The sequence below is a fragment of the Solanum lycopersicum genome, chromosome 1 (genome assembly GCF_036512215.1).
Source record: "Solanum lycopersicum chromosome 1, SLM_r2.1".
Lineage (NCBI taxonomy): Eukaryota > Viridiplantae > Streptophyta > Magnoliopsida > Solanales > Solanaceae > Solanum > Solanum lycopersicum.
This window is the reverse complement of record NC_090800.1, coordinates 43,156,581-43,169,104: the sequence shown is the minus strand read 5'-3', so window position 1 is coordinate 43,169,104 and position 12,524 is coordinate 43,156,581. Positions and strand designations below refer to the sequence as shown.

The window sequence follows — 12,524 nt, the reverse complement described above, 5'->3', positions numbered from 1 at the left end:
GTAGTAGGAAATTTGAGTCCAGAAGTAATTTATACAATTTTCGTAATTTATGGATGTTTTTAATATTAATAGTACATATTATTTATTTTAGAAAATTAGGTCGTAACTGAAAATTAATTATCATATTTTCTTGTTGAAAAAATAGGTCTTACTAGCGAATGTCTATTGCAACCTTGGCCGCCTCTAAAAATCACTCAAAACCTTCAGTGGCAATATTTAGGAATTTCGTGTCGACTTCTCGCCACTAAGGGTCTAATTTTGTAAGTAAATCCTACTTGGCCCAAAAGCATTGAGGGCAAATATACATGTCATTCATGTCATGTGACCAAGCTTAATAAAACTTATAGATACCTTAATCAATAAGCTTACTTAAGTCATACACATTGGTTTCATGAAAATATGTATGATTTGAGAAAAACATATTCATAAATTTAAGATATTTCACAAATTCACGTTAGTTGGGACTTATAATTAAATTCATAGATCAATACATTGGTTCACATTGAATTAGTTGAAAACCACGTCTTTAAGTCCAAATTATAATAAAGCAATGAAATTCATATGAACAGAACCAATTCGAAATTGAATGAAAACCTAATCAATTCTTTGGGAATTTAAATTTGAGATTGAAGAAACATTGGGGACTTAATTGGTAATTGGAACCCATTGATGAACTCCCAACAAACCTTGATTGAATCCCTAAGAAATGATGAATAAAGGATACTTAAACTTGAATAACCCTTCTTGCTCCTCTAGAAGAAAATCTTGAGGAGTCAGCCTAGTATAGTAATATATAATTTGAACTAATTTTTTAGCATGTTTCTCTGAGATTTATTAATCTCATCTGAAATATTATTCCTATTAGTGACATCACCTTCACTTTGTTGGTGGGAATTAATACTTACCCGCTGAACCTTTCTTGAAGAAATCTTTCAATATTATCAATTTTTGATAATTTAAAGTCCTTAATTTCTGAAGGCAGTTGAATAGTAGGAGTAGCCTTCTTCTTTTCTTTATCAATGATTTTAGGCTTCCCTAATTCAGAACATAAATGACTAATTTTATCATGTAAAGAAAGAATATGCTCTCCTAGAATACTCAAATAGACATTCATGTAATTGTTTAGTCTTATCAATGTGTTTATATGCTTAGCAGAAATAAGTGCAGTGTAACTTCCAAACATTTCTGCAAATGCCGTATGATAGATGGTCTTATTATCCTTTTCAATTTGAAAAGATTGTTAAGAGAGGTAAAAGAGATTTGGTAATAATACCATCATGCTCTAACATGAAAATATAATCATAAATGTATTTTTTCATGAACCATGGTACAAATGCAATAGATTTATTAACCTTAGAAAGATCTTTATAAGAATCTTCTCGAAAAAATGTTCGTTGAGTTTTATCACAACATTAAAAGACCATTTTCTAAAAGGTTCCCATTTGGGATGAAAAAATTCATTTGAAATTTTTTACTTACGGTGATCCTAGTCTAAAATCAAGTCCCGATCTAACCATTCAAACAATTTGGTAAGTCCATATTAGACATAATAGGCTCCATATCAGGAGTAACAATATGATTTATCAACTCTTTTTGCTTCTTTCATATAAGAAGTTGATGCTTTAAAGTTATCTTCATCTCTAATCTAAGAAGTAGACGCTCTAGATGACATATCAACAATATAATCAACAGGAGAAATGTAAGATGAGTTAGATCTAAGCATTCATGAAGGAAGACCGATATCATCAACATAACTCATCAATTAATTTTGATCAGTGAATTTAGGAATAATTACATGAATATACAACTTAAGTTTACATATTCTCCATATTTCCCTAATTTTTTTAAAAATTACTAAAATCCCTATTTTTTAATAATTTTAATCTAACAGATACATAAATAAATTAGAATCCTAATTAATACAAACCAATTAAATCTTACCCCTAATTATACTCTTTATTTTCTCCAAATAAAATACCCATACACGACTCCCATAATTAATCCTAACCAATTAAATATTATCCCTTATTTTACTCTTTATTTTTCCAAAATAAAGAAACATTATTCACCTTGTTCACCACTCCCACTAATTAATTACTAAACTGTTCATCTTCCTCTTAGTTGTCAGCCATTTTTCTCAATCAGTCTCCCTTTGATTCCTTCCGTCCGTCCACCTTCCTCTAAGTTTTCCGCCATTTTCTCCGTCCGTCCGGCTTTGATTCCGTCTGTCCGCCTTCCTCTAAGCTGTCAGCCATTTTTCTCTATCTGTCCTCCTTTGAAAATCAAAGTTGTGATCTCCGTCCGTACGCTGTCGTCTAATCTGTCCGCCTCCGTCCGTACGCCTTCGTCGTTTTAAACTGTCCGCCATTTCTGTCCGCCATTTTTTTCTAACAATGGATAACCAAAGTTCGAAGAATCATAAAACACAAAAAGAGGAACATGCAAAGACACCCAAGAAGAGGGGTAGAAAGCTTGCAATGGCCATATCTAGACCTCCACTGCCACCGGTACGTATTTCGATTTTTTTTAAATTTTTTTTGTCACATGCAATGTATTTTTGTGTTATCAGAAAAAATATTTTTAGTTTATTTATCTGATTCAGAAAATACTTTTTTTTACATGTTGTTTATTAAGTATTACTAATGTATAAATAAGTTGAAATTCAAAAAAAAATTATGTAAATCAAAACCCAGTTGCCCATCCTCTTGGTTGTCACCTCCTTTTGGGGTTTATGCTTAATAGATCTTTAATAAGAATATAATTTTAATTTCCTGTATCAATTTTATTTTTTAGAGTAGTTATCTGATTCAGAAAATGCTAACAGACTCATATTTGTAGTACTTATAAATAAGTTGAAATTCAAAAATTTTTTTATGTAAATCATACCCAGTTGCCCATCCTCTTGGTTGTCACCTCCTTTTGGGGTTTATGCTTAATAGATCTTTAATAAGAATATAATTTTAATTTCCTGTATCAATTATATTTTTTAGATTATTTATCTGATTCAGAAAATACTAACAGATACATAATTGTAGTTATATTTATGTATCAAGTATAACTTTGAATTTTTTGTATCAGTTAGTATCAAGTAGACAGAATTATAATTGTAGTTACAATTATGTATTAAGTATGAATTTGATTTTTTTTGTATCAAATATAACTTTGCATTTTTTGTATCATGTTAGTATCAATTAGACAAACTTATAATTGTAGCTAAACTTATTTATCAAGTATGACTTTGCAATTTTTGTATCATTTTAGTATCAAGTATATAGACTTATAATTGTAGTTACACTTTTGTATCAAATACGAATTTGCATTTTTTGTATCATGTTAGTATCAAGTAGGCAGAATTATATCATGTTAGTATCAAGTAGACAGACTTATAATTGTAGTTACACTTATGTATCAAATACGAATTCGCCTTTTTTGTATCATGTTAGTATCAAGTAGACAAACTTATATCATTTTAGTATCAAGTAGACAGCCTTATAATTGTAGTTACACTTATGTATCAAATACGAATTTGAATTTTTTGTATCATGTTAGGCTATAAAGTGTCTGTTAGGTATCATTTTGGCTGACTTACGATACGTTTTTAGAATTATGTATCAATTTTATTTTTGCATTTTATGTATCATATTAAGCTTGTATGTTATATTAAATATCAATATCACTTTTTTCAATTGCAGAATATAAATTATGTGGTTAAACAAATTCCCAAACACTCTCTTAAGTTTGGTTGTACTTACAATTCAAACATATTAAGAGACTTAGAGGAATCGATGGGGGTTGAGGGTATAGAATTATTTAGGAATAGTATATTTGGTTCATATTTGAATATTCCTAAATGTAATTACCAAGGTCAGATCACAAAGTGTTTACTCCTTTTAGAGGTGGAGCAAGATAATCTAGCCGAGGAGCTTCACATTCGTCATGCTAAAGGAAATATCTTAACCTTTACCATGAAAGAATTTGCAATTATTACTGGATTTAAATGCAATGGAAATATTAAGAATTTTACATATCCAGATTCGAAAAGAAGTAGGCTAGTTCAGAGGTATTTTCCGGGGCCTAATTACAGTGTAAATAAACAACGTCTGGTAGATCGATTTATGTTGGGTGGTGGGGATGATATTGATGATCAACTTCAGATGACTATCATGTTTTTCATCCACTCTTTTGTATTATCTCAACTTGGAACTGCAACAATTCCAATTGAAGGTTTTTTAATGGTTGAAGATGGCACTTATCGGCAGTACCCGTGGGGTCAACGTGCTTTCAGAAGTTTAATGAATTCACTTAGACAAGAGTTTGAATCAGAGAAAAAAATGTATCGATTAAATGGTATGCCATATGCACTTAATGTATGGATATATGAATGTGCTTCTGTGTTGGATAATGAGATTGCAACTAAAGAACAAAATCTTATTCCAAGAATTTGCAATTGGAAAGTTGTGGCTGAAAAGCCCAAATTTGAGATGTTTATGGAAAGCGTTTTCACTGGGGTAATTAATATATAATTGTTTTTAGTATTTTTTTGTTACTTATCGATACATTTTTTGTTCGTTCTAACAATGATTCAATATTTTGTTATTTTTCAGCATAACTGTACAAATATTCAGCCAACTGGAGAGGAATGTACAGCACTGCAATTACCTCAACCCAGTTATGTAACTCATGATGAACCTGGTACATCAAATGTTAATATTGATGTTGGGAAGCCACAAGAGGTTCCTGGATTTGAAGACTTTTCATCTGAACCACCAGATCAATTGTTGAGGAGATCAACACGAGTCTCTGGCATAGGATCTACCCCACCACCGAAGAGAAGAAAGGTTGTACATCCACATAAAACAAAGGTTTCCAAATCAACAACAGTAGAAAAGCAACGAACTCAGAATGTTTACACTCCAGATTTACCAACTTTTCAAGCTGACAATGTATCTAATGTTCCCGTAAATTCAGATTTTCAAAAAGTAATTTTCGAAAATTCACAATTAGAGGGACTGAAGCAATACTTGAAGGGTTATGTTAGTATTATAATCATATATTTTTTTGTGATTATCTTATATGTTTTATAATTATTGTTATTGATTACGAATTCTTTATAAATTGTGCAATTTGCATATAGGTTGACCAACAAGTTGGTTGTCTTGTGGAGTTGATTAAAAAAAATCATTCTGAGTTGATGAAAGTTGTTGGAGAAAGACAACAAAACTGAAAAGGTATTATTTTTCTTTTTTTTGTTTCATTTTCATTGACACCTATCGATTTTATTTTTTTGAACAGAAACATACTATTGATTAAGATATTGGTGGATCTGCTGTTGATGCTGATGAATAGGTTAATGAAACTGAAAAGGTATTATTTTTCTTTTTTTTTGTTTCATTTTCATTGGCACTTATCGATTTTATTTTTTTCAACAGAAACATAATTTTGATCAAGATATTGGTGGATCTACTGTTGATGCTGATGAACAGGTTAATGATATCAATATCGAAAAAGTTTTTATATGACACTTAAAAATAATTTTTTTATTCATCTTTTTATTTTCTGCCTTTTAATTTAATAGAATTATGTATTATGTTTTGGTATTGTACAGACAGATAAAGTGGACCAACAATCTGTTTCACCTAATCACATGGATTGTTCAAAGGAACAACAGATGGAGGATGTCGTAGAGGTTATACACTCACCACAGCGTAGTCATGTTTTGATTGAAAAAGTTTCTCTTAATAATGAAAATGTAAGTACAAATATTATGAATCAGTATACATTAAATTTTTTGTTTGTGTCCGAATTTAGTCTAACAAAATATTTATTAGAATTATACAACTGGTGAAGCCTCTCACTCAGACACAAAGATTTTAAATGCGGATGAACATGATGTTGATACACTTCAGCACAACATTGAAAAGCACACTACAAGTATATTTTCTGTTGATACATCTACAGAAGTGGAAAACAATGTCCAACCACTATGTTTGATTAGTCATGTGGAACAAAATGAGAGTGCTTTTTGGTTATCTGATAGCCAACTACCCACCCAACTACGTGTAAAGAAATCTTCACTTCCTCCTGATACTGAGACTCCAGCACCACGACACAGGATGCCTGCAAGAATTTTACGGTCTCTATATTTGACAGATTTTGGATCCAACGATTAAGGCAAGGCAAAAATAGATGATGATGTTCTCCCACTCTATCCATTTGAAGGTTGTGGTATTCTTGAACAATTGCCATTAGGTATGATGGACGAGTTCTCGCAATGGATTGAAAAAGGTCTCTTAAAATCACCTGCGAACAAGTAAGTTATTATAATATGTCTTGCTAATTTTGTGTTGTATAATATTATTTTAATTTGTTTCTAAAAATTATATATGTGTGTAGGAAACAATCCGAGGACAAATACAGAGCAAAGTCTACTTCATTTGGTGTTGATTATATTGATTTTGTTGTCGCATTCCCTATGGACAAGAATTGGTTTTATACCATGTCACAACCGAATAGATGTTGGACTGATGAGGTATCATATACATTATTTTGTCAAATTTTGATTTTTAGGTATCACTTCAAAACTTACTATATTATATCTAGTTAATAATAAGTATCAAATACTAATACACTTTTTTGTATCATGTTGTTATTAATATGATTGTTATTAATATTAAGTATCAATTTGATTATTTAAAATATATTTATCAGTTAGGGTATCAAATTAGTTCCTGCATATGTTTTTCACTTATCAAATACATTTTACCATGTACTATGTTTTCTCTTAGTTTGCAGCATATAGATGTAATCTTTTACTATCTCCGCAAGAAGTCCAAACAAAGAAGCATGGATCAGTATAGATATACTACAGTCAATTGCTTGTTTAAGTCTCATATAAACAAAGCATATTCAAGGTATTATAACAGTCATGCAGATGATACAATTACCACACAAGAACACATGATTCGTGCTGCTGCCGTATCAGTTCATGAAAGGTCTATCATTAACATCATTAATGGTTTTTCTATTCCTGCTGCTTTACCATGGCATTTAGTAGATGAGGTTTACATTCCTATGAACTGTGATGAAAATTTCCATTGGGTGTTGGCTGTTGTGGTTCTAAAAGAAAGGCTTATAAGGGTGTATGACTCAACTTCGAGATCAAGGAAGAGAGTTCATTTTACAGACATCAAGAAGTTGTCTCAAATCCTTCCAAACTACCTTCATGATAGTGGCTTCTTTGAAAAAAGGAGCGAACAGATTGGGCAGCATTGGATGCATATAAAGACATGAAAACTGGAGAAATTTTGGGTCCACAACATTCGTTTAATGTGGAGTTTGCTCAAGACAACATGCAACAAAAAAGTGATAGCCTGTGAGTATTGTTTATTATTTTATTTTATTTTTTGTATCTAATTCATCCTTATAATTAATCTTATTATTTTTGTAGTGATTGCGGACTGTTTGTAGCTGTATATGCAGAATTTTTGAGTGACAAAATCAATATGTCATGTAATAGTTTTGAGAGTAGCTATCTTAGCAAAAGATATGCGATTCTTTTATTGAAGTATGGTCTCGACAAGATGAATGCTGGATATGTTAGCAACAGTGATGACCGTCCAAGAATGAAGAATGTATTAAACCCATCATCTGAAGATGAAATTGTTAATGTAGGCTAGTTAATTTTCAATGTTTGATTTTTTTGTTTGGAGTTAAACAAGATGTTTGAAGTATTTATTAACATAACAACACATATTGTTAAATTATGAAAGTGTTTTGATTTTTAAAATGGTTTATTCTATTACTTTAATTTTTTTTAATCACCGTTATGAATTCAGGAATTATGTATACTGTTAGTGAGACATTAATGTCATTATTGTATCAAAACTATAATAATAATTACACTAATGTAATTATTGTCATTAAAAACACTTATTATATATACGTAAATATATTGTATGATACAAAAAAAATAAAATTATGTACGTAATTAAATTATGTATATGATACATGATTTATCAAAATATATAATATCACAAACAGTGATACTAGTTATTACACTTGATACACGCCAGTTTTTTTTTTAAAAAAATAAAATCTTTTGTACAAATAAGATATATTCAGTACTATGATTTATATATATTACGAACAATTAATTTCCCTTCAAAATATGAATTTTTTTTAAGTATCTACACACATGATACTATATTACTAAATTATATTAAATTAGAACTAAAAATAATTTGGTTGAAATTTCCGCAATTAATATTGATTAAAGTAAGTTTGAATAAGGATTATAAAATAAAGTAGTTGATACATAAATATAATGTCAAATTTAAATAGAGTTTAACAAAAAGTAAAGAATTGTATGATACAAAAAAAGAAAATTATACACGTAATTAAATTATGTATATGATACATGAAATATCAAAATATATAATATCACAAACAGTGATACTAGTTATTAAACTTGATACACACTATTTTTTTTTTAAAAATAATATCTTTTGTACACATAAGATATATTCAGTACTATGATTTATATATATTACGAACAATTATTTGCCTTCAAAATATGAAATTTTTTAAGTATCTACACACATGATACTATATTACTAAATTAAATTAAATTAGAACTGAAAATAATTTGGGTGAAATTTCCGCAATTAATATTGATTAAAGTAAGTTTGAGTAAGGATTATAAAATAAAGTATCTGATACATAAATATAATGTCAAATTTAAATAGAGTTTAACAAAAAATAAAGAATTAGAGAACACACTGCGAAATGATCAATGAAATTTATTGAATCAGAATCTCTGTGTAACAGTGGAACCAAATGCTACGCTATTACATTTATTTAAGGAACTCCTGAAACATAATCATTATGAATCTTTTGGAAAGAAAGTACATGTTCTTCTATTGTGACCTTCTTGTCCGCATCGTCCACAACAATTTGTGTTTCCGCTTAGCTTTTCATCTGCATTTTTCTTTCTTTTTTTTCTTAGTCTACCAGGCATTTTTTTGTATCTTGGTGGCAATACAACTTCTTCCAAAACACTTTTCGGAACTATCCAATCACTTTTGTCCGGCATTGGTTCCATTGGAACTGCATAGGTGTTTGCTAATGCATCAGGTTTATAGTAATCAGAATAGTATGGGTGTACATCTTTGATATTCTTCTTCTTAAGAACAGCCATTGCATGCGCACAAGGTATTTCATCATGCTGAAATCTACCACAAGAACATTTCTTTCTCTTAAGGCAAACGATGTATCTTATACCACCTTCATAAACTGAAAAAATGAATTCTGAAGATGCAACAACCTGCAATAGTTTTTAAAAAGTTACTGTTGGATTTTTTGATACAAAAAAAATCTTAAAATATTTAAGCAAGATACATATTATTTGATATATGAATAAATACCTTCATTTTCGAACATTTGGACGCATTTATAATCAATATCTCTTCAAATTTCCTCCCTAATGTTTCCTTTGTATAAGATGCTATTTCTCTATTTTTGCAGTTTCAAGAACCAAATAGAATTCTGGCTTCTTCCAAAAAGTCCAAAACAGGTAATTGCCGTGCATCAACAAGACAACCATTGATACATTCCGCAATGTTAGATGTCATCATTCTACCCCTATTCACGGTTGCATGAGATCTAGACCACCTTTCATAGCCAGCCTCTTCAAGATACTTTTTAACTCTGCCATCTACTTTTTCCACTTTAGCCATCAATTTTTCAAAATTCTTTTTCCGATAAGCCTTAGCCATCGAATAAAATAGATCACTTAGAGTGTTTTTACTTCTCTTGTAGTATGTACGAACATTTTTCCACAAGTGCCATATGCATGCAAAATGTGGAACATTTGTATAAACTATACTAACACTCTTAATTATGCTTTCGTTTCTATCAGAAACAACACACATTTTTTCTCTCTCACCAAATGCATTTTTGAACTGTGTGAAGAACCATGTCCATGAACAATCATTTTCCGTATCGAAGATCCCGTAAGCTAATGGTAATATGCAACCTTAACATAGTCAACACACAATATTAATGTACTTGATACATAATGTTGAAACAATGTTATTATTATCATTTTAAAAAAATTATAATTATGCAGCAACATGATATACCTGCCCCATCAAGAGTACTTGCGAATACAAACGTCCCTTTGTAAGCTCCACTAAGATGTGAACCATCAACAACAACAGGCCTACAGAACTCAAACCCTCTCATCAAAGGCCTTAAAGCAATGAATAGATACATAAATTCATTTTTTTCTGATTTGTGCATCCGTATATAAGAATTTGGATACACCGTTCCCAACATATGTATGTATCTTGGCATATTTTTATATGTATCTGCAGGATTGCTCCTTATCAACTCTAGTGCACGTTCTTTAGCACGCCATGCTTGCTGGTAAGAAATCTCAACACCATACATTTCCCTAACATCATCAATTATATCATTTGGAGTATGTTTTCGCTTATGATTTACCAATTTTGGAGCTGTAAAAGCACCAATAAATCCAACAATAGCTTGTACTTTACTTAATACCCTATCCCTTAATGGACATGTATGCTCACTGTTGAAGTATCTTACTTTGAATATATTAGTGTTTTTCCTAACAGACGTCTTTAATTTCCAACAACAATTCTCCGAATAACACTCTAAAACATAGCTGCAATTATACCAATATAAATTTGTTAGTTAGTACAAAAAATGTATACTTGAAACTTTAAGATTTGATACAAAATTTTTGATATTTACACACGTTCACAGACACGTCCATAACATTGATATGTGTATACCTTTTCTGATCCCATGTATCCAAGTTTCGTTATCTTCCAGTGAAATGAATACAAAATAAATTAAATTGTCACAATTATAATTCCATCTTTGACTTATACAAAATAAATTTTTAATTATCCAACACCAAGTGATATACTAACCATGTAAATAATCCAAATTTATCCAAAAATATCATTATCTAAAGTGTGTAAAGAAAAATCAAATATGAAATACTTATATACCTTTTTGTATCTGACCGTTTGACTCTAAAATTGAAGCTAGTTTTAATTTTGTATTTCATCATTACAGCCACAAGAGTTGCTTTATCCTTGTACAATTGTTTCGTCTTCACATTTGATATATTTGTATCCGATATATAATTTTCTTTCTCCATCTCGGTTATGTAACAAGAATCACCAATGTTTGATTCAACAACGTTTAGAGCATTAGCGTCTCTTTGTCCACCTTCAATACACATAATTGCACCACTGCTTGAATCAAAAATTTGTAACTCCTCTGTACTTTTATCATTTGTATCGATGCAAAGCGGATACATACTGAATCCAACCTCTTGCTTCTTTATTTCTATAAACAGCTTCACACCCATATCATTCCTAATTATCATCGGAGAAGAATTGCCCTCTACAATATATCGGATAATAATATTTTTTTTCAATTCATCAATATTTAATTCAGTAGCAATTGCTGAGATTAGATTCATATATGAAATATTTTCTCCAACCACTATCCCATCACTTTTGTACTGGTTGTATTTAACCTCACTCTCCCATATTCCTGAATGCCTTAGCAATATCGTAATATTCATTACGACCGGATACAAAATTACCTTCAACGAAAATTTGAATATGGTTTCTGCCAAAAAAATGGAAGATCATTAATCAAAATTAAAAATTTCGTTACTGCATAAAAGAAGAGAAGATGACTAATGACAAATTTTAAGGGAATATAACTGCTTTTAAAACACACAACTTAATGCCTTTATTTAAGGGAATAATAACCGTGGCACATAAAAAGTAGGCATTAATTTAAATTTCTATTTTTAATCCCCCTAATTACTCAACAAACGGATCCCCAAAATTTCTCAACAAACGGATAAAATGGAATACAATATAATGTATCTAAGTGTTTTATTATGTATCAGAAACTTATTAAAAATAAAGAATTTTTTGTAAATTTAAAAAGAGTAGGGATAGGAGGTAATTTATGTTTTACACTATGATTTATATAATTTTTACTTTAATTTTTACTGTCCCATCAGGTGTCGACTCAACAATAGAAATATCAGGATTTATATTATTTTTGGATGAGGTTGTCTCTTCAATTACCCACTCCTTAGGAAAGTCAATCTCATCCTATTTAATGGCTCTTCTAGTTATAACTTTATACTTACTTAAATTTGTTTCTATCAAAATCATTTCATTTTTAAAATGCATAATTTTACACATAAGGTTCAAATTATATAATGGTTTATAGTAAACTAGGTAATTTGTCCGCGCTTTGTGCGGTCATAAATATTAACTGCATTGAACTTGCAAATATTTTTTTACTAATATCCATACTTAAAAATAATGTGAAAATAGGTTCTTAAAAAAGTATTAGCAATATTCCAAAATGAATTTGATTATCTGTGACTATCACATAACTCAAGAACCTCTAATGGATGAATTATTCATGAAATAATAAATCATTTGTTCTTTAATCAATAT

General features: G+C 29.9%; 2 protein-coding genes and 1 pseudogene across 2 annotated transcripts; 1 reads left to right on the top strand and 2 right to left on the bottom strand.

Moving 5' to 3' along the window:
• The first annotated feature begins 2,393 nt into the window (after positions 1-2,393).
• Positions 2,394-8,674, top strand: LOC138342078 (uncharacterized; annotated as a pseudogene).
• Positions 8,675-8,778: 104 nt separating this feature from the next.
• LOC101245090 (uncharacterized) lies at positions 8,779-11,727 on the bottom strand. The gene is made up of 4 exons (XM_069297594.1): positions 11,040-11,727; positions 10,140-10,687; positions 9,423-10,033; positions 8,779-9,322 (listed from the first exon to the last, which is right to left on the bottom strand). Exons 1-3 carry the CDS (start codon positions 11,621-11,623, stop codon positions 9,525-9,527), a joined length of 1,641 nt encoding a protein of 546 aa, XP_069153695.1. The 5' UTR covers positions 11,624-11,727; the 3' UTR covers positions 8,779-9,322; positions 9,423-9,524.
• On the bottom strand, positions 8,882-9,428 carry LOC138342073 (uncharacterized). The gene is made up of 2 exons (XM_069294258.1): positions 9,423-9,428; positions 8,882-9,322 (listed from the first exon to the last, which is right to left on the bottom strand). The coding sequence occupies exons 1-2, from the start codon at positions 9,426-9,428 to the stop codon at positions 8,882-8,884; spliced, it is 447 nt and encodes a 148-aa protein (XP_069150359.1).
• Positions 11,728-12,524: the final 797 nt, after the last annotated feature.

Coding starts and splice junctions, on each gene's coding strand:
- LOC101245090 (XM_069297594.1), bottom strand. CDS start 11,623: ATGAATATTACGATATTGCTAAGGCATTCAGGAATATGGGAGAGTGAG. Junction 10,688..11,039: donor AAACGGTCAGATACAAAAAG/GTATATAAGTAT, acceptor GTATAATTGCAG/CTATGTTTTAGAGTGTTATT. Junction 10,034..10,139: donor AAGTACTCTTGATGGGGCAG/GTATATCATGTT, acceptor GACTATGTTAAG/GTTGCATATTACCATTAGCT.